The 21,914-nt window shown below is 52.3% G+C and overlaps 2 protein-coding genes across 4 annotated transcripts; one reads left to right on the top strand and one right to left on the bottom strand.

Moving 5' to 3' along the window:
* Positions 1-184: 184 nt before the first annotated feature.
* LOC114000307 (cytochrome b5) lies at positions 185-12,674 on the bottom strand. 2 transcript variants are annotated; one of them, XM_027744560.2, is made up of 5 exons: positions 12,465-12,674; positions 6,065-6,193; positions 5,611-5,637; positions 4,302-4,333; positions 185-3,425 (listed from the first exon to the last, which is right to left on the bottom strand). In XM_027744560.2, the coding sequence occupies exons 1-5, from the start codon at positions 12,618-12,620 to the stop codon at positions 3,335-3,337; spliced, it is 435 nt and encodes a 144-aa protein (XP_027600361.1). In that variant the 5' UTR covers positions 12,621-12,674; the 3' UTR covers positions 185-3,334. The 2 variants fall into 2 exon arrangements, with proteins under 2 accessions (XP_027600361.1, XP_027600362.1); XM_027744561.2 differs by having other exon boundaries at positions 5,611-5,634; positions 12,465-12,635.
* A 3,415-nt stretch (positions 12,675-16,089) lies between these two features.
* TERF2 (telomeric repeat binding factor 2) lies at positions 16,090-21,888 on the top strand. Of its 2 annotated transcripts, none has more exons than XM_039384469.1 (10): positions 16,090-16,273; positions 16,359-16,454; positions 17,012-17,142; positions 17,338-17,424; positions 17,936-18,082; positions 18,290-18,705; positions 19,347-19,583; positions 20,068-20,153; positions 20,413-20,459; positions 20,928-21,888. In XM_039384469.1, exons 1-10 carry the CDS (start codon positions 16,093-16,095, stop codon positions 21,084-21,086), a joined length of 1,587 nt encoding a protein of 528 aa, XP_039240403.1. In that variant the 5' UTR covers positions 16,090-16,092; the 3' UTR covers positions 21,087-21,888. The 2 variants fall into 2 exon arrangements, with proteins under 2 accessions (XP_039240403.1, XP_027600376.2); XM_027744575.2 differs by having other exon boundaries at positions 19,191-19,583.
* Positions 21,889-21,914: the final 26 nt, after the last annotated feature.

Raw genomic sequence — 21,914 nt, 5'->3', positions numbered from 1 at the left:
AGCCCCACATGCTGCAGACCATCCTTGGCACAGGCTCAGCACCAACTCCTGGCAAATCCTGTGTCCACCAGAGCCTACAAACACTGGACATCCAAGCCTTGTAACACGAGGGTTACACACCACAGGGCAACAGCGATGGAGAAACCAAATGTTCTGCGCCTGTTGGAAGACAGAATCCTGCACCTGGTTGTTGTACACCTTTATTGAGCACAGCAAACGCAGCCCGGCACCTCTTGCTGGGCACACAATCTCCAGGTACAAGAAATGGCATTTTTGTGGGTGCTCCTGTCTCAGAACAAAGCATCACAGCCCCCAGGAACACCCTCAGACCTCCCAGCGCTCCTTCAACAAACCATGAGCCCAATTAACAGTTACATTCTGCTTTGTCAAGGCATCTGGGGTGGTGCAGAGGGGAAGAGGCCAGCACAGCTCTGCTGGTGCTACCGGGCAGCCCCACCACGCTCACATTAACCGTGGGACCTGCCTCCAGGCTCATGTTTCCAGCTCTTCACTCAAGTTCTCCTCTGCAGCACCTGAAGGAAGCAAAGCACGACCCAGCTTGGATTTCACCCCCAGAGGTTTCTGTGGGGTGGAAGCCGAGCCAGCACCGGCATTGTGCGGGAACCTGCCAGCAAACATGGGCTGTGCGGGGTCAGCGTAAGGACAGAGCTTTGGAATTGTCTGCTTTAATCCTTAAACAAAACAAGTAAACAAGCTTTGTTAATGCCTCCGTTGTTGTCTGAGCGGTTTCACACCTGTGGGACCCTCCTTGAGCCAGCCAGAAGAATGGAATGAGGAGTGTTCACCAGGACACCGGGCTCACACCAGCCCCCCTCCATCCCAGACAATCCACCCTCTGTCATTAATGGAGAAGTGGGAAGACTTTGATGTGGCTTCTGTAAATGCATCTCGAGCACCTTGAGGTCTTTGAGGAGCCAGCAGAGACTACTTGGGGTTCCACAAGGCAGGGGACAAGGATCCTACCAGCTCCTAGGATGCACTGGAACAAGACTGAGGGTCTCCCCCGGGCACTTAATCCATTAAAAGGAAAAAGTGGCTCCATAACATATGGGATTGACAGGCAGCTTCCTCAGGAGCAGAGGGAATGATGATGGCAAGAAGTTATTTAGAGCAGCCAAAATGGAACTAAAAGTAGAGAGTGCCAGGAAAACGGTATTAAAAAAATAAAAATCAAAATCCAGGTAAAAGTGATGCCTATGGAGAAAACAGACACGTTTGCACCATCACACCATCCCTGTTCCTCAGGCAAACCCAACAGTCCTGGATCCAACCAGCTGACCATTGTGAAGCCCTACACCGCCTTGAGTGACTCCGACTCAGCAGGGTGATGCTTTGGCCAACATGTGCCTTCCAGCTTCAAAACCTTCCCCTGATACAGAACCCACTCTAAATCCCCCCCAACTTGTGTTCATGGATCATGATTTTGTGATTAACACGAGAAAGCACCTCTTCCCAGTTTGAACTGCTCGGGCTTTAACCAGTGGCCTTTGTAGGACCACTGTCCTCAAGATCAAAAAGCCTCTGATAAAGTTTGATACGATCTATTTTCCACACCCTTACAGTGCCTGATCTGTTTTAAGACCGATGTTAACCTACGGCTGTGTGGCCTGGCATCTCTATCCTGTAAAATGCAGCTAATCAGAAATTCCTCAGGGATTTTCCTTGGCTCAGATTTACACTCTTCTGCCACACTCATGTCAGGAGAGAATAAACAGAAACTCAACCCCCAAAGCAGCCAGGCAGGAGCAGGGACAGCTGGAGCTGCAGGAGATATCCAAGAGCTCCTTCTTCTGGGAACTCCAGGTTTCCCTGGAAATTCCCTGTAAGAGACAAAACCGTCAGTGGGAGTGAAAAAAATCCTGTGGGAAGACAGACCTCTATGGGGACTTCTGCACCTGGTAAAACCAGGAGTGCCAAAACCCGGGATGCTGCTGTGGTGCCAGGCCCACACCCATGGAGGGAGGAGGGGACATGAGGCAGCCCCGGCAGGGCTCTCACTCCTAGTTCCTTGGCCTTCATTTTAAAAAGCAGAACGTAATTCCACATCCAAGAATTTCTTCTACATGACCTTCTGGGGAACACAGTAGTTTCATGCAAGAGAGAAGAAAACCCACAACTCACAGGAGGTTTTAACAGCAGGACCTGATGTATTGCTGCCCTTTTTGAGAGAATTCCAGATGACTAGCTGAGTTGAAGGTTTGGATTGGGAGGCACTGTCACTGGCACAGCCCTGCCAAAGGGCAGCAGGCACCAGGATACCAGTTTGTTTAGCAGATCCCAAAGGCAGAGACCAATGTGCTGGAGGAGCTGGAAAGATTCCCACCCCAGCACAGGAAGCAAACCTGCGTTGTCTGTGCTGCGAGGACAACTGCACAACACATGAAATCAGGGGAAGAGGGAAATATCCTCCTCTGTCCTGAGACAAAACCAACATTATCCACAAATCCCAAATGCGTAGCTTTTCCCTTTTCATTTCAGGAGAAGAGACCAGATTTATTTGTTTCCCCCCATCTGGTGCACATTCACAGTACGTAAGAAGGATTTTTCTTTCCAGTACATGTGTCAGATCAAGACCTCAGGGAGAAAGAAGAATCTGCATTTCCAGAAGCCACATGTCAGTTCCCATTCCTGGTTCTGCCACACACAGCACAAAAGCGCCAAAACCAACGAGGATTCAATGTAAGCTGTTCACAGGATATACATTCCAAAGGGACAAAATGAACAGAATCACTTTTAAAATCCATATATTTGTTTAACCGTTAAAAACAGACACATACAGAAAGAGGTGGCCAAGCAAACAATTCCCTGCTGCTCCAGTTAGTGTTGCCTGCACACACTGGGAACCTTCCCACGGAACCAAAGCTCCGGACATCTTTCCTGGCAAGGGCTGGAGACAACTGGCAGATGATTGCTGACTGGGTGAAGGGCTGAGGCAGAGCCACAGGCCCAGGGCAGCTCTTTCACGGTGTCTGGCTTAACGAAAAGGCATTGAGAGAAAAAGGTTGTCTGGGGGTTACGTCAGAGAGCGAGAGAGAGAGAGAGAGTGCACAAGGGAGATCACACCAACATCAGGGAACACCGGGAAGTTCCTCTTTCCCTGCCACTGCAAGAGGAAAGTACGACAGGTCTGTGGGTCCTAGATTTAGGACAGAGTTTGGAATTAGGTTGGTCCCATGGATATCAACATCACTTGACAGACTCAGAGCTAAAAGGCAGGCAGGCAGGTTAAGGGCAGCAGAACTCCGCGTGTTGCACACACAGACTCTCTCTCACTCCCTCTTTTCAGGCTGTCTGAGGTCCCAGCAAGGCCAGCTCAGGAGCTTTTCCCATCCACCATGTAATAGCGATACATTAAACCTAAGACCAGTGCTCCGAAGATCGGGATTAACCACGTCGACCAGAAACTAGGGGGAGAGAAAACGAAACAAACCAAAACATACACACCAGGTAAACCAGAAGAAAGCATCCAGTTAATAATTCATTCCTTATTACACACCAGGGAACCCCTGGGATCTATATCCCACAGGGTGACCCCCCAGCCATGGCCAGAGGCTGACCAGGTCCCACTGTTCCTGTGCACAGGCTCTGCAGCCCCCGCGAGAGGCCCAGGCGTGGCCTTGTGCCTTGGAAAACAGCAGCTGGATGGCTCAAGTTTCTAGCTTGGCACATACAAAGAGCAATTTGGGCTTTTTGTTGTTGGTTTGGGTTTTATTTTCCTTAAATAAGTCAGGCTGTAATTTGTGTTGTACAAACAGTGGAGCTGACTCAAGGATGGCTGTGCCACAATAAATCTGCCTCGCTCTGACAGCAGGGGCCAAGGGCTCACCCCTCAGCACCCTCCTGAGCAAAACCTTCTGCATCAGCTGCAAAAGACCTGTGCTGGTTTTAAGGATTTTCAACTCAATGGGTCTGGTCACAGTAAAATCCTCCAAAAAACCACACATCACTGTGTTGTGTCACCCCACGGCTCACAGCGACCACCCAAATAACCCCTGTGGTTACCGGAATGCCACAGCCCTGCAACACCAACACATGGGGCAGAGAATTCCAAACACCAGGATGCTGGTTCTGCCCAGCATGGAGCAGGGGACACATCCCACAAGGGAGCTGCACCCCCAGCAGCTGTTCCTTTGGCAACTTATTTTGGAGTATCTGCTTGCCAGAAGGACACTACAGTACATCCCCAGGGATTTTTCCTGCTCCTTGGAGTTAATATGCACTTCTACAAACAGAGTCCCAACCCCTCCAATTCTTACTCTTATTTTGAGGAGATACTATACCTTGTTTGGCCTGAGGATGTCATACTTGGATTCTGGAGGAGGAAAGAGGGAGTTAGCAGGGAAAAAAAGAAATGTTAAACATGTGCTAAAAAGACAAGCCTGAACACGAGCTTACAAATACAGAGGAAAAATAACCCTGCCCTCCCAAACACCCTTTGTCACCGGTGTGGATGTTTTTGGGGATGTTTGCTGTTGTCTTCATCTCCACGTTCTTTCCATCAATCCAACTCCTCTCATTCAGTCACCAACTCCACATTGGAGATTCCACCCCTCCCAAAACAAGGCCTTGCTCATTACCTCACAGTTTTGGGAGATTTTTGTGCTTCTCCCCTATTTATTTGTACATTACTGATGCTATTTCTTGCTGCCATCTTTAAATTACACTGGGACCTGCTTTTAAAGTAGATTTTGCCTGCTGGAGAGCTCTCAGCTGTGCATAATGTGCTACAATTACTTCTCAGAAGTGAAAAATACTTGAAAAAAAAACATTTAACTCAGATCTAGGGGAGCTACTGGGATCATCACTGACCTCTGTGCACAATTCTGGTGTGTGATTCTGTTTATGAATTGGAGTTGAACCAAACAATCAATTTTAAGGTGAATATGTGCATGATCACACAGCCCCATGTTATAACTAAGCATTTACGCAGCCGGAGTTATTCTTGACTTCCCTGCTGACAGTTCCCTTCTGGATTCCTGCTGCTCTGCAAGTGGCCCTGCTTGAAGCAATATCTCCTGAAAGCCTCGCTGAAGGCAGAGCTGAGCCCTGTCCAGGCCTCCCAACCCAGGCAGCTGTGAGGCACATGTTTACCTCCCAGCTGGGATTCTATTTATTGCCTTTTCCCTCTCCCCATCCCTTCCAAAGGCAGTTTTGCAATGCTGTGCCCTGTTCTAATCCAGGAATACCTGAGTGTTAAGCAACACCACTGATCCCCAGGGCAGTTAACAGAGAATTCCTGTTTGCCAGCCGTGCCTGGCTCCTGGCTTGAAGGGAACAAGAGAACCAACAGTTTCGTGGTCAGGGCACAGCAAGAAATGCAAAAAATGGTCTGTGGCTCAAGGTGTGGAAACAACATTGCCGCTGCCAGCAGAGAAAGGGCACAAAAACCCACTTCCAATTTCACACTGAGGTGCCCGCTGAGCTTCAGAACAAAAACAAAGGTAGAATTTGCTTGGGAGATTTAGTCATGACTGTAGTTTGTGTAAACATAAAGCCACAGGCTCCACAGGGGAAAAAAAGGGGCAAACCCCCCCCCAAAAGGCATGTGACACTAAATTAAAGCAGAAAACTGAAACACTGAGAGCTTACCTTGGAACCTTCGTTTTTACGATCCTGCTGTCAGGGGGAAAAAAGAAGATAAAGATAAGCCCGGACTTCAAGGGGAAGCTGCAGCCTTTATGAAGGAATTGTTCTGTACACAGTCCTTAGCACCAGGTAATTGCCTGGGCTCAGTTTTCAAAGGAGGCCGTCCTTCAGTACCCAAAGGCAGGCAGGAAGGAGGTGTTTGTGCCCCTGAGATCTCCCACCTTCCCGAGCTCAGAATTACAAGGCAAAGGGGAATTGTGGTCCCACCGGCTATGGAGGGAACCCACGAGATCAGCTGAAGTGCCCCTGATTCAACTGAAGTGAGAAATCTGTTATGAATGGTGTAAGGGAAAGACTAATTTAGTTTTATTTCCCCCAAAGAAATTCCAGACTGACTAAATCCCTTAACTACTGACTTATTTCCCTAGAGTCACCCCTAACACCAGCTGGGCCTTACCGGGTGCACCTCCCCGATGTAGTACTGCTTGAGCATTTCCCTGGCATCCGTGGAATGCCCCACATCTTCAAAGCTTTCTGTGGCATCTCTGCCAGCCTGTTCCAGCAACACCTCTTCTCCACCTGGATGCTGGAAGAGAAGACTCCAGATGAGCCAAGGGCTGGATGCAGAAAGGCACCGCGAGTGTCAGCAGCCTTCCTCCCAGCCTGTTCTGTTCAACACGGACGCTGCAAACCAACACCATCAATAAAACCTGCCAAAGATTTAACTGCCCCAATGCCTCCTCAGGAATTCAGACACCAGTGGAGGAAAGGATATTCTATTTCTTCGGGTCGTACAAAAATGACAGTGTTTGGCTGACGGCCTCTCTCTGCACACAGATGAGCAATGAGGAATACAGAGAAGCAGAGGAGAAATCACAACTCTGGTGCAGCCCCAAAAATAATGAACTTGATCCAGTGTGCAACCACCCAATGACATGGGGAGAGGAAATAATGAAGTATCACGAAAATAATACTGTTTGACATCATACACTGGTTTCAGAGATCCAGAATTACAACAGTCAAATTCACAGAGAGCTCCCCAGAGACACTCCACTGTGTGCATGGCAGCTGGTCACACCTGACTCTCAGACCAAGCAGGACAAACTGACACAAACCCGGGTGCACTTCTGTTTCCTGTGATGGGTTGGGCTCTCCTCTAGCACTGTCAATGCCACAGTTCCAGAAACAGCCTGGCAATGGGGAGCACTAACCATAGACTCAGCAAAGGGACAATCCCTTTACAGCCTGAGTGTGAACAAACAGTTCTGTGTGAGCTACCAGCTAATCCAGTTACACCAACACAGGGGTCACACGTCCCAGGGCACGCACAGGGACTAACCCAGTTTTCCAGAGTATCAGGGAACAAGCCCCAAACTGGAGAAGAGATGTTGGACTATTTTTCAGATCAAAGGACCAACACACCTGTTTCTCTCTGTAACATCCTTCTCCTTCCCACAGACATAGAACAGTTGCCATTGCACCTCTTCCTCCAGCTCATCTGGTTTTGCTCCCAGAAGTATGGATATTCCCACCTGGCTATCCCACCTCATACCAAACACAGCGTGGACACAAACCAGCCCCGTTGTTTACTCTGGGGAGCTGCTGGAGCCAATCCTGCCATCCTCATATCAGAGCTCTTCATTTGGAATAAATCCCTTCACTGCCCTGGTATGTCAAAGAATCAATGTGGAGCCTTCTCGGGAGCCACAAAGGGCACAGTCTGCAGTGGGGGGACACAGTTTATTAGCAGGCACACATCAGGTGGCCTTAGCTGGGAAACCAAGTGAGGCTCCACGGCTCGTTCCCTGTGCCTGCCTGCAGCTCTTCCTGCCATTTCTCCCACACCAACCCTCCGTCTCGCTTGATCCCAGAGGAGTCAGATCAGGACTGCTGGATGTTGTCTGTGCACAGTGCTCAGAACAACTGTCCGATTTCCACCTAAGATCCACAGAAACCAGGGGATCAAAAGCTGCCCATTCATTTAAGCCTTTCAGGAGAACCCCTTAGGGATGCCTCACCAGAAATCTCGTCTTTCAGATGGGAAAATATCAAAACTGAATTTTAAGCAGACAAACTTCCTGTCCCAATCATCCACACTAAAAGGGCAGATAAAACTCTGCAGGAACAGAGAACATGAAGTAAATCTTGGCTTTCAGTAACATCCAGTCTATGCACAGACAAGAGACAAGAGGAAGGATAAAGTTCAAGAGAGGAGAACAGTAAAGTTCACTCCTCTTTACATCTTTGGCTCTGAAGTCTTTCTGTGCATGTGCTAAATCCACAGGTAAGAAAAACAATTATTTATTCATGCACCTCTGTCCTTTGCTGCAGTCTCCAAGCCTGAAAGAAAAAGACCTTCAAAGCACGTTGGCATCTCCTATTTCTGAAGGCCTCCCCCCTCCAGACAGCATTGCTTCAACTACACAATTCCTACCTTGTCCTACCCCAGCAAATGTAAACCCAGACTATTTGTACAGGAAGTCATTGACTCTGCCACAAAACTTCCCAAAGCTACAGCTCCTGCAGGAAAACATGGAAACTGAGAGTGTTGCAAACTATGAAAGAAGAAAAAAAAAAAGTACTTCCAGAGGAAACAATGGCTGGAAAATATCAGTTTCTGGAAAGAAAGAGCCAAAAGCAAACCGGGAGAGTGAGAGCACACCCCAAACTTCCTGCACAAGGAGAGAGCCTGGAGTCATCTATCCACACACTCCAAGGCCCTGTCTGGCTGGGAACTGCTGATACAGACCTGCTGCAGACACAAAGGAGCTCAGCAGCAGCACTAAGCCTCAGGGCTAATTAGATCACTGTGTCAGGTAAGACACAAGATCACCAGGTTGAGGGAGGATGCAGCTTTTATTCCTCGTGCCCACTCTTCCTGACACTAGGATAAGCCAAGAAAAGGAAGAGTATTTATTCCTGTGCAATAATAATGTGCCACCACCATACAAGCAAGAATCAAGGGTGAGCAACCACCTGGACAAATGATGTTTTTCAGCCACACATCCTTCATAGCTTGTTGAAAGGCACAGAACAGGTTTCCCAAAAAACACCTCTGCAAAGCTGGAACAAGTCAGCACGAGCAAACCCCTGGTGTTCTTCCTCCTCCTCCCTCAGAGTCCTGGCTTTGGATACACCAGAGAATGTGGGAGCAAAATGCAGAAAGACCAAGAAAGAGTTACAGAATCATTGGTTTGGGTTGGAAGGGACCTTAAAGCTCATCCCGTTCCACTCGCTGTCATGGGCAAGGACACTTTCTGCTAGACCAGGCTGCTCCAAGCCCCATCCAATGTTGGTTTCAATATTTTTTTTTCAATATTTTCAGATATAGCTGGGCCAGTAAGGGGTTAAGAACCTAAAAACCTGCTGCCTCTTTGGTGTGAGAAGCCATCTGCCCCTTTCCTCCTCTCTCCATTCATTGCAATGATAACACTCACCTCCAGCTCTTCCCAGCACAGAGCCCACCTGAACTGTGCCTCCCCACCTGCCTGGAGAGAGAGAACTGTGGAACTGTGTAACTTCAGGAGCAAGCTGTCAGGAGCAGAGTATTTCCTTCTCTTGAGGAACATACCTGAGACCAATTGACTGATCTGAGTGAGAGGCATCACAGCCCAGGCTCCTTCCACTTGGAAACTGGAAATAGATTCCTGCTCACACTTATCATGGGGATAGGAGCTGCAGCATGTGCAGAGACACACAGCTGGAGGCTGCTGTGTCTAGTGGTCTCAGATTACACACAGAGGGGTTTCCTGGAGAAGCATGGATCCCCAAACTCTTCTAGTCTTGTGTAAAAATGTAGATAAACCATGTCCCCTATCATAATTGAAAGTAAGCCTACTACAGATTGTGCACAAGTTAAAAGCCCAGATTTTAATATCAGTGTGGTGAAGGTGTAAGTGTGAGCACTACAGACCTCAGGGCACCTGCAGAGGCAGAGCTGCCTCCCTCCACCCCTCATTCACCCCTTACCCCCCTGAGCACCCAGCCTCTCCTTGTTTTTCTAGACCACTGCAACCAGGAGTAACAATGCATATCCTGGTAGTCCAAGTTACTCAGATTTGGGAGAAAATGTATCTCCACAAGGCTCTCTCAGATTTTAAATAATCCAATTTCATTTCAGGCACTCACAGGCTCTCTGAAGTACAGGAGGTTGCATCTCTCAGAAACACGTGACATTTCAGTTGCCATCTCTGCATTTCTCACGTGCTTATAATTCAGTAAATTGTGCTATGTGATAAATGTCTTGATTGTTATTCCTACTACACAGTAATTAAAGTGAACTGGAAGTTTAAACTGGTCTACACTTCCAGCAGCACACAGATTTAGGGTTGGTTGACCTGCTGGACTTAAGCTTGCAAGAATCACAAAGCAAATTTTGATCCTTTAGCTGTGAGGCTTCTTCAGGATTGCACAATCCCCCCAGGTAACACACCAGTGGGCTCAGCAATCCTGGCCAAATAATCCGTGAGCAAAGGCCAGGACAGGCACCCATCAGACACTGCTGCAGTGAGCACACAGGGCCAAGGGGACACGTGACACCAACACCGAGCGCTGCGGTGGCACCACACAGAGCTCTACAGCAGCAGCTCATCACAGAGCTGTAACTTCCAAACGACACAAACACTCCTGGTCCCCATCAGCTGCACATTGTTCCCAGCACTCCAGGGGGTAACAGATATAAAGAGGATTTTTGCCAATAAATTAGGCCTTGATCTGCGTTTGCAGTTCCCCTGTGCCAGTGAGGGGTGTGCACAGCCCAGCGTTGTGTCAGCCACGCTGGCACAGCAACAGTGCCCTTATTCTTCTCCCTTTCCCCCGTCCAAGTAGGTCCTTTCATGTCAGAAGAACACAAATGGGGTAAAGGGCCTGGAAAGGGCAAAGTGAAATATCACCTCAAGGTGAAACACCATCTCAAGGTAACACTCAGGGCACTCCTAAACCTGGTTTGCTGTGGGGGCTTAAGTGTTTTTCTGTGCCCATTTAAATTCCTGGGGTGTCCCAGGGAGCAGGTCCCAGGCTCCATTTTACACAGAGAACACTGAGGTGAAGACTGTGACCTCCTTGCAGTGTCCATGCTCTGCATCACAGCACAGAGCCCAGTGTAAGACAAGATATGCAGCTCCTTCAACTGCTGTCTCGACCTCCAGCTCGTGCTGGCTCTTCCTAAACCAGCGTTTTGAAGTGAATTGCTTTTCCACATGTTTGCCAGGTCTTCCCCTGAATTTACTCAACCGTCGTGCACCCACAACCCCCTCCCACCAAACTGTCCTGCTTCCACCTGGCACATCCTATCCCACCAAACTGCCATGCCCGGAGAAAAGAAGGCTCAGGGGGGACCTTCTCACTCTTTCCAACTCCCTGACAGGAGGGTGGAGCCAGGTGGGGGTTGGGCTCTGCTCCCAGGGAACAAGGAACAGGGCAAGGGGAAATGCCCTCAAGCTGTGCCGGGGAGGTTCAGGTTGGACATCAGGAGGAATTTCTTCAAGGGGGCTGCCCAGGGAGGTGGTGGAGTCCCCATCCCTGGAGGTGCCCGAGGAACGACTGGATGTGGCACTCAGTGCCAAAAGAACAAACGAGATTGTGTCCAACTTTATAAATAAATACTGAGAGCTGCACAGCAAGGCACAGACTCCAGGTGCCAGGTGATCCCTCCCTCCCGCCTGCTGCACCTCCACCCCTCCGGAGGCAGCTCTGTCACCACATGCTGTGACTCCACCACAGACAGGCTTCAACCACACATACCCAGAGGGAAATCAAGAGTTTAATCTAGACCAGCAGAACCAACAAGCTGGAACATGTGCATTTCAATGAAGTGTCTTCAGCTCAACCTTTGTACATTGCCCTGCAGATGCCCCAAAGTGTTTGCTGTTACTTTAAGCTGTGATAAAAACCCTTTGAAATTTTGCTACCGTTTCTTTCCACTCTATTTCCAGCTCCCAGCACTCAGGATACCACTCTCAACCATCTCAAAAACAGAAGTCAACAGCATCAAAAATATTAGGAAAATATTCTTCAGGAATATTAAGATAATATTAGGAAAAAAATCTTCCCTATGAGGGTGATGAGGCCCTGGCACAGGTTGCCCAGAGAAGCTGGGCAACGCCAGCCCCATCCCTGGAAGTGTCCAAGGCCAGGTTGGACAGGGCTTGGAGCACCCTGGGATAGTGGAAAGTGTCCGTGCCTGTGGGGGTGGGACCAGATGCGCTTTGAGGTCCCTCCCAACCCAAACCAGTCTGCGATTCTGTGATCAAGTCTACAACAAATTTTTGTTCCCATATCCAAAGGAACTGGAGATTTGGCAGAGGCTGCATTTATTCCAAATCCCTGGTGTGTGGTCCCCTCCGGGTAGTGGCTGCTGCATCACCATCCCCTTCTCCTTCCAGTTCTGGGGTGTCCCTACAGACTCCACACCTAAACTACTGATGTGCCCCGATCCTGTTCACCCCACAAGACGTGGAGTGGCTGGAGGGGGGCTGCATCTCCCCGTGAGGTGCTCCGACAGATTTCCTGAGAAACCCGGAACTACCTCCGAGGAGCAGCAGCACAACGCCAGCCCCCGGCCGGGCTCGGCCGCCGTGGCCCGCCCTCACCCCCGTGCCCGTGGGGGCTTGTGGCCCGTCCTGGGGCAGCGCAGGGACCCCACAGCCGGGACCGGGCGCTGCCTCGGGGACACCGGAACCCCCCGGGCGGGGCCCCCTTCCCCTGCACCCCCATCCCGAGACCTCAGCCCCCCCCCTCACCCCCCGCAGCCCCAGCCCGCCCCCTTCCCTCTCGGCCCCCCTTGTCCCCCCCACTCCCCTCAGCCCCCTCAGTCCCCCGAGGGGCCGGGAACCACCCCGCCCCGCGCGGGGCCTCACCTCCTCCAGGAACCGGGTGACATCGTAGACGCGCCCATGGATGACCAGCCAGGCCTCGCGGCTGGAGCTGCGCTTTCCCACCTCCTCCAGGGTGAACACGGGCCCGGGCCCGTCCCCTCCCGCCGCCGCGGCCTCCCCGCGCCGCCCGCCCTCCATGCTGCCCGGCGGCCCTGCGCGGAACGCGCGACCTGGCCCGCGCCGGCCGCCGTAGCGATGGCGACTGCTCGCGCAGCTCCAGCCGCGCCCGGCGGCCAATGGGGAGCGAACGCTATGGGGGCGCTGTCGGCGCAGCCAATGGGAGCGCGCGACGGCGGGCGCAGGCCAATGGGGAGCGGCCGCGGCGAAGGGCGGGAAACACCGCGCGAGCCGCGCCTCAGACGACGGGAGCGGTCACGGCGCTCCTGGACGGGACACTAAGCCCCGGCTCCCCGGTACCGGCTTCGAGCCGCCCTGCCGCTCCCGTGCCGCCGGAGAGCGCGGTGCTGTCGGCAGCCCGCCCGCAGCGGTGCCTGCGGTCCGCCCCAGCCTCTGGTAACTCCCCCCTTCCGGCCTGGGGCGGGTGGAGGGAGCTCGGGATCCCTTGGGAAGCCTCTGATCCTGCCAGGGGCCGCCCGAGCCGCAGGTCCCTCCCGCAGCCGATCCTCGGACAGTCTCCGGGGCGGGGAGGCCGGGGCGGCTCTGCCCAAGGATCAGTTCAAGCCACCTGCAGCAGGTGCAGGGACACAGGCAGCTGCTGTTTGATCAGTGTATGTGATGTGTGCTGGCAGGAATTACCTGCCAGGGTCCCCTGGCAGAGCCGTAGCTCTCTGATAGGGTTCGGATTCCCGTGGGAACAGCTTTTCCACTGCTCCTTTTGTTTTGGTTCTTCCTGTGTGTATATAAAACAGATGTCATCTCACGAGTCTTTAAACTGAGCCAGTGGAGGAGCAGCACATCTACAGCTCCTGATTTTTACCAGCTTCTAAAGCAAAGTTCACATGCAGGTCTGATGTGAGGTGCTGAACAATTCTCCCTCCAACCACTTTGAACAGGCTCAGGGACCCGAGCAACTTGTGAGCCTAGTGGTTTTCCTTTATGAACTGGCATTTGTGGAATTTATTTCCTTGCCCTTGCAGCACAGGTACAAGGCTGGGCAGTGGGTGTTTGTTTAACAACTGCTGAGGAGGCAGAAACGCTGAGTTGTCAATGCTAAACTCTGACCAGCACTGGCTGAAGGTGTGTGCAGGAAGAGTCTGATGGGCTCCCTGCTGGGCAGGCTGCTAAAATCCCTCTGGATTTTAAAGGGAGCTCAAGTGAAGTGCCTGTACCTGCTGCCACTGAGCTGGGATCTCTGTGGGAATGAGACATCCCTAATGCTGCAGTTCAGATGTGGCAGCTCCAGGATGTTTCCCTATCCATGCTGTGTGTCCACGTCCTGTACAAAGACAGGGTGGCTGCCTGCAGGTCCAGGCTGTGTGTCACAAGCCTGCCAGGTCACTCTAGTTGGAGAGAAAGGTATTTTATATTTTTGGATGGATAGAAATGGCTCCAGTGGTGCCACAGCTTCTCTTGGCAAGCTGTGCCAGGGCCTCACCCCCCTGGGTGCACTAGCTGGTTTGCTCCTGCATCCTGGCTTTCCAGGCACAGCAGTGGCACAGTTAACGATGGTGGTACCCAAGGAGCTCTCTATGGATTCACTGGGACCAGAACTCTGGCCCTGCTCTCCCTCCCCACCACCAGGCCCAGACACAGGTCCGAGATGTGCCGTGTCTGTGGAGAGCAAAACCTTGGGGCCAGGGGCTGCTGTCCTGCCTGGAGCTCCAACACAGCGAGAGCAGAGCACGGTGACCAGGGCCCCATGATTTTCCTGTCCTGTTTCCCACTGTAACTCATCCAGAAGGATGTGACAGGCACGAGACCGCGGCAACGTGCAGATCCTGTTCCCTGGAAAGTTTTCTTTCATCTGTAATCACTTAATCAAAGGCCATAAATCAGTGAGGGAAGGCTCAAATGCACAAGCATGGCTGCAATTTGTGCTTTCCTGCCCAGTGTTTTGTTTGGCATGTGAAACTCCAAAACTTTTCCTGAAAAAGTGATGATGACACTGTGGGAGGATTTGTGAAACTGAACAGTGAGGCCCCTTGCATTCCAGGTCCACTTCCATCATCCCTGCTTCCTTTTCTTTCATTGTAGAAGATTCAGGGAGCAAACCAGTGGGTTTATTTACTCTGGAATTCACCATTCCAGGCTGGTTTTCCACTCCTGGGTTCTGTTAACACACCATTGGCCCAGGCAGGCCTCTGTCACCTCCTCCTGCATCTTGTGAGAGAGAAAGAGCAAACCCACTTTGCCCATGACAATTCCACATGGAAAACCATTTGACCCAAAGCACGGTGCTGTCACCTCCCCTCAGCCCAGGAAGGTGCTGTGGGTATTGCTCCCACATCCTTCTGAACACCCTCCACCACATTCTGAGTTCAGCTGGGACATGTCCTGCTCCAACTTCACTCCCCAGGGCAGCCACCCCACCCCAGGTGACCCTTCTGCCTCCCAGTAATTATTTTTACCTCCCTTTGTTTGCCAATAAAAATCCCTCCCAGTTTTACAGTTTTCCATCTGACACATGGATTTTTCCCTGTGTCGTTTCCTCCTCCCCTGGCCAGGGCGGAGGGAAGGGAGGATCCCAGATCACCTCATGCCAGAGGAATTTTCACGTGCTTTTCCACCTCAGGTGAGAGCCCCCAGGACAGTGTCAGGGATATTCCTGGGGCCAAGGAGACACCCCAGAGTGGCAGAGAACTACCCTGTAATCCCAAGGACTTGCTTGCCAAAACCTTCGCCTGCAGGCACCGATTCTGCTTGGGAATCACTCAGTGGGATCACTGTGAAAATAGGACTTCTGATTCATTACCCAAACTCTGAGAGACTGTGGGATGGTCTCTGCCCCAAAATCCTGCCCCAGGGACCTGGTTTGCTGTGCCAGGCGAGGGGAGTGGGATTGACAGGTGGCTGGAGCACAGGGAACAGGAATGTGTGGGAACATCCCTGCTGTTTGAAAGACCAGAATAAAGGGAAACCCCCAAATAAAAGTACAAAATAACAATTTCTGTATAACACTTGGAGGGTTCTGCCACATTTACCAATGAAGGTCTGGCTCAAGCTGTAACATCCCAGGTCAGGTGTGGTGCTCCCTGTCCCCTGCCCTGAGGTGCAGCCCAGTGCACTGTCTGTCCCCGTTCCTGGCGGGAATGCCGAGCAGCAGCTCCGTAGGGATGGCCCACCCTTCAGAACGCACCTGGCCCTGCTCCCCGTGTCCGTGCCAGCAGGGTGGCACTGGCTGCTCTGGTGACACGAATTTAACACACCTGGGCCTGGCCAGGTGAGGCTCACTTGGGGGTCTCAGCACTTCCAGGTGGGCACTTGCCTGCTGTCGATCCTGCTGGGTGGGCAGTGGGACATTCCTGAGCCCAAGGGACACGGCTGTGCCCCTTCCCGCAGTTCCCTTCCCGCCCACCAGAGGGCGCCCTGCCCTTCCTGGCGTGGCCGGCGCGGTGCACGCCGGGAGCTGTAGGCTGTGCTGGCGCGGTGTGCACCGGGACCTGTAGGCGGTGCTGGTGGTCGCACGTCCGGTGCGTCAGTTCCCGGCGGGATGGCGGCGCGGCGGGGGCGGGCGGCACGGCGGGAGCAGTTCCCGGGCCCGCCCGGGATGGCGGCGCTGCGCGAGGAGACCGTGAACGGCTGGGTCCTGCAATTCTACTTCCACCGCGCCATGGAGGCCTATCGCTCCGGGCGCCACCGCGAATTCCGCCAGCTCCGCGATATCATGCAGGGTGCGGGGGGCGGGGCCGGCCCGGGCGGGGGGCGCGGGGCGGCCGGATCGAGCTGCACCGTCCTCACCTGCCTCTCGTCCTGCAGCGCTGCTCGTGCGACCCCTGGACAAGGAGCCGGCGGTGGCCCAGATGCTGCGGATAATGCAGCTGCTGTCGCGGATCGAGGAGGGCGAGAACCTCGGTAGGTGCCCGGCCTTTCCCGCGAGCCCCGCTGCGTGCCCTGGGCTGTGTCCGTGCCCCTGCGGCTCCCGGAGCAGTGTCCCTGTGCAGGGCAGAGCTCGGGGTTGTGTCCATGCCCCTGCGCTGCCCTGAGCCTGTGGGGCTGTGGGGGCTCTCCCTGGGGGTAAGGGGCAGCTGTTCGTGCCTGTGTCTCGCTGCTGGGGCCAAGAGCAGCATCCGTGGTGCTCCAGGGCTGGCCTGGTGTCCACGCACACCAGCCTGTTGACTCCTGCTCAGCTTTGGAGCTTCCAAAATGCTCTCATGGGTCAGTGCTGGACACCTGGGAAGTTCTCAGGTGGTGCTTCTGGAGCTTTCCATGGCTTGGGGAATATCCCCCTTGAGGCAGGGGAAAATTGCTGTTCAGATACTGGGCAGTGCCTCATCTTCAGCCTCAGTAGCCCTGGAATTTGTAAGCAGCCTGGGCAGGTGTAGAGCTCCCACCTGGGCAGGTGTATAACCAGCTCTCTGCAGGGAAGCACTGTCAGCCCTCCCCAACCTCCTGGATGACAATTCTTGTAGATTGTACCTTCGACAAGGAGTCGGAGCTGACCCCGCTTGAGTCGGCCCTCGCCGTCCTGGAGCTCGTCCACAAGGAATTCTCCATGCCGGAGAAGACGGTGGAGACTGTGCAGAAAATGGTTAAGGAAGCTGTAAGAACTTTTTCTTCCTCAAGAAATGCTTTGTGCAGCTTTTGCCTTGGAAAGGTCCTGTGTGGATGATGGTGGGAGCTTCCTTACATGTGGGATTCCCTCGTTAGCTGCAAACTCACGTCCACAGTGATGTGTAAGTTGGCTCTGAGTTGTTTCCTGTGCCCTCCTCCAAACTGTCCTTGTTTTCCTCTGCAGGCTGTTATTGTCTGCATCAAAAACAAAGAGTTTGATAAAGCTTCCAAAATTGTCAAGAGGCACATGGGGAAGGATCCCAAGAACCAGGTGAGTATGTGTTCGAATAGAGTGGGGGTTGTCTGATGTATCCTGGGTGGTGTTTGGGGGGATCTGATGTGCCCTGGGGTGAGGATGCCAAAATGGAAGCAGTCCTCCTGGAGTGATGGACCCTCAGTGTTGCACATTTAGGCTATCACCTTGGAGCCCCCTCTGTGACTCATTTTTCCTCCGTGGGTCTTCCAGGCATCCCCATTTATCCCTTGATGAGCCTCAAACTTGCATCTAGAGCTGGTTCTGGGGGCAGCAGGAATTCCCATTCCTGTTTCTGCAGGCACTGGGGTGCTTGGGCACTGGAGGCAAGGAGAATTCCTGAAATAAGGTGGCTCTGCTGTTTCTTTTTCTGTTCCTCTGGCCTTTTCCCAGCCTCATTGCAGTGTAAATTGGTTGTGCCTGGAGAAAGGCAGGAAAGCAGGAAAGGCCCAGATCCTTGCTGTGATTGTCATTGTTCCCCTTGTCCCTGTGCAGTGTTCTTACTGGATTCTACAATTCCTTCCCCTAGAAAAAGAGGAACGAGTGGCTGGCTGTCATCCGGGAGAAGAATCTCTCTCATCCAAAGGTCAAAAACTTCTCCTACAAGGACTTCCAGCAGAGCATGTTTGAGTTCCTGAAGATCTATGTGGACGACTCGGAGCCGCTGCTGCTGACAGTGCGTGTCCACCCCAGTCCCCTGGAGCTGAGGTGCCCAATTAGCAGAGAGTTAAATCCAGAATACTTTAAATTCAGTCCATCCCTAAAAGATTTATATGGTTGAACATGTTTTTCTATCGTTGAAATGCCTTTGGGAGGGGATAAAATGGGATCAGAGCACAAGGAATCACCTCTGTAACAGTGCTGTGCTTTTTCTCTCTCCAAGGTAATGAAAAAGACTTTGAATTTGGAACACATCGATGAACCAAAATCCTTGTCGGTGACTCCCAAGTCTGCAGATGGGCCAAAGGACCAGACAGCAACTCCAGAGGCCTTGGGAAGGGCAGAGGGTCCCACTGGAGCCCCAGAGCCTGCAGGAGCAGCAGAAGAGCCAGAGGGAGCTGCCAGCCCTGCAGAAAGGGCAGCACATCCCTCAGTGGCTCCAGAGGCCATGGAAGGAGGCAGTGGCCCTGCAGCAGCTCCAGAACCTATGGAAGTAGCCACTGACCCAGCAGCAACTCCTGATCATTTAACAGCAGAGCCTGATGTCCTGAAGGATACTCCAGAGCCTGTGAAAATAGCTAAAGAACCAGCAGCAGTAACTGCAGAACTCCCAGGAGTGTCCACCAGGGACACAGAAAGGTGGGCAGGGGAGTCTGCCCCTGGACTGTGGATGAAGTGTGGCCACAGTTCTCTTCCATGGGATAATCCCTTGTGTCCAGGCAGCTCCTAACTCCCCAGATGCCAGCCAGGCCAGCCCAAAGGTGTTGGTGCAGGACTGCGGATCCCAGGAAAAGTGTTGAGGTGGTTTGGTTGCTGTTGTGACCAGGGAGGGGGGCAGTGGCTACAGAAGGTTTGCTCCTGTGGAGCAGAGCTGGAATCCCTGTGGTTCAGCACTTAGTTGGGAATAGGAGGGCAGCAATGGAGCATGGACATGTGTTCTTCAAACCTGCTTCCTGGGACACTGCACTGTTCAGGAGGCCGGACAGGCAGGTTGGGAATTCCTCTTCCTCGGAGTCCATAGGGCAGGTGTTGGGGGTCCCAGCGGAGGGAGAGGCCGGATTTCGGGGCAGCAGAGCTCCCGTGGTGGTTTCTCTACAACCTGCTCGGTTGTGTTTATTTTGTAGGCAGCCCCCCGGAGCTGTAACCTCGTGTGGGATTTCTGTTCTGAGAGAAGCTTTCAAGATCCTGTCCGACTCCCAGGACTCTGATGCACTCTTCACCAAACTGGACGAAACAGACTTTACCTTCCCCAAGCAACTGTCTCCTTCTGTATCCCACAGAACCAAGAGACGGCAAGAAGTGGAGAATCAAGATTCTGAGATCTCAGACCCTCCTAAAATACCCCATAAGGGCAAACGCTTGTTCACCATAAGCAAACTGGTAATGGAGACAGACAACCAGTCCAGCAAGTCGAGTGAGAGCCCTGACTCTTCCCAGGAGCCCGTGGTCTCTTCTGCCTCCAGACCCAGACCTGTTCAGAAATTGCATGACCAGCCAGTGACTACTGAGAGTGCCAAGTATGGAGCCCCTGTCTTGTGGTATAGTCTGCTCTGCCCCCACTTTTGTCTTGCAGCTGATGTCAGTAGTGTTAGCACCAACTTCTTGCTCTTTAATCCAAAGTGACAGTATTGACCTTGTCCACCAGCACACATGGAACTGGGCACAGCAAACTCTCTCTTGTCCTCACATTTGGCTTTAAAATTAATTATGGGTTAATGGAGAGGAGAAAACGATCCAGCTCCCACTGGCAGTGAGGTGCTAAAGGTAATCCTAGCAGGTGATTCCAGTGCAGGTAACACGCATTCCTCTGCACTTTTCCCAGCTTCAGCATAACTGCCTAGAGTTTGTAGGAGCATCCTGTGGAACAGGTTAAACTCTGCTTTCCACCTCTTGAGAAACACAATGTCCACAGGCTGGCTCTCTGTGCTGGGTGGCCCTGCACCTCTTCCCCAAAACCCTTCTCCTGAGCAGTAGCCAGAGTAAATCCTCATCTGCTTTCAGGTCCTTCCAGGGAAGGTGGAACAGCTCCCGTGGTGTGGAAGAAAAGGACAGTTGGAGTGAGGAGGATGAGCTCTTCTCAGATGCAGGTAAGAACAAAGTCCCCTGGCAGGGGTTACCTGGTGCTAATCCTGGCTTGGGGGTCACTCACAGGGGTCTTGCTACCAAGGGTGACTGAATTTTGAAACCAGAAATCCAGTAGAAAGGTTGGGAGAAAGGAACTGGGGTTTATTGCCTGTCATGGGGTGCTCTGACTGCACAGCTCAGCAGTTAAGCCTGAGGCAGCCTTTTGAGAAGATCTGTACCTCCCAAATTATGGGGTATGTAACCCTCTTCCTTGTTTTCCAGCATCAGTTGGGACAAACAACACCACAGTATTCAGCTCCAAGAAACAGGTATGTAAAGCCTTAGGTGCTTCCAGCAGGGCCTAAAACAGGGCTGTGTCTGTACAGTCTCTGTGGTAAAACAGCCCTGTTTGGAAGTTGGCTGGAGCTGGGCACCAGCAATGTGCCTCAGGCACCTTTGCCTTGACAGCTCAGAGCCAGGTTTGCCAAATGCCCCTTGTGCTGGAGGGATTTAGAGCCTTGTTCAGGTGAGGGGGACATGTCTGGCAGCTGTTACCTGGAAAAAGGTCCCAAGGCTGGTGCCACGAGGAACTCTCCCCCTGAGCCGTAGGAAGGCAGCTGCTGGCTCTTGTGCTGCTGCACTATATCTGTAGTGCTGGAGTGTTGTGTGTGCAGCTGCCAGGACCTGTCTGCCTTCCCTGCCTGTCCTGGCACAGGGAAGGAACAGTCCAGGAAGGAGCTGCAGCAGCTTCTCTTCTGTGCAGCTCTTTCCTGAACCTGCTCACCTGCTCTTTGTAGAAATGGACGATCCAGGAGAGCGAGTGGATCAAGCAAGGTGTGAAGAAGTTTGGAGAGGGGAGATGGAAGGCCATTTGCCAGAAGTACCCGTTCCAGAACCGCACAGCAGTGATGATCAAGGACCGCTGGCGGACCATGAAGAAACAGGGAATCCTCTGAAGCTGGGAGCCCTGGGACATTTCATGCAAAAACCTCGTTTTGTTTTTTGGAAGCTGGACCAGAGTGCCAGTACAGGGAGGCTGTCTCAGTATGGGGAACTCCTCTGGCACCCCAAAACCAGGACTGCCAGGAACCCAGGAGCCTTGTTCTCCAGCTGGAGCTGCAAAGATCAGTCTGCTGCAGGTGGTAGAGGCTGTGCAGCCTCTCTGCATGTGCCTGGATGGAGATTTCCTTGTTCTCCTGACCACTGCAGCCTCTGTGGGATGAGTCCCAGCTGGATTGCTCTGCTCAGGTACTGTAAATCAGCAGGATTATTCCTGTCTGATCTCTGAATCACTTTTTCACCCATTTGCCATCACTCCCTCGTAGGAGAGAGGCAGCACTGAGTCGCAGAGTTCCTGGGGGGAACAGGCATTTCTTTCTGCTTTGTAAATGACTAATAGTGAGGGGAAAATCCTCCCTCCCAGCTCTGAGACTTTAGAACATTATTTTGTGTTTCAGTACTTAGAAATGTTGGTTGTTTCCATGTTAAAAGTTCCAGTTCTGGCTGACTTTGGCCATGTCTTCCTGGCACTTTTCCCAGTAATGTCCTTTTACCATGTGCAATCCCTGTGAGCACATGAGCTCCAAGGGCGCTGCGTGTTCCTGCCTTCAGCTGCCAAAGCTGGAATCCATGTCCAAACAGTTACTTGTAAAATAAAATCCCTTTCTTCTGGATACCAAGAGTTTTAAAAAATAAACTCCCTTTCTTTTTGGATATCAAGAGTTGTAAAAAATAAAGTCCCTTTCTTGTTGGATATCAGGAGTTTGTAAAAGTAAATTTGTATC

Source organism: Pipra filicauda, unplaced genomic scaffold (genome assembly GCF_003945595.2).
Source record: "Pipra filicauda isolate LSUMZ 115617 unplaced genomic scaffold, ASM394559v2 scaffold357_size738173_pilon, whole genome shotgun sequence".
Classification (NCBI taxonomy): domain Eukaryota; kingdom Metazoa; phylum Chordata; class Aves; order Passeriformes; family Pipridae; genus Pipra; species Pipra filicauda.
This window is presented reverse-complemented; position numbering and strand designations above follow the sequence as displayed.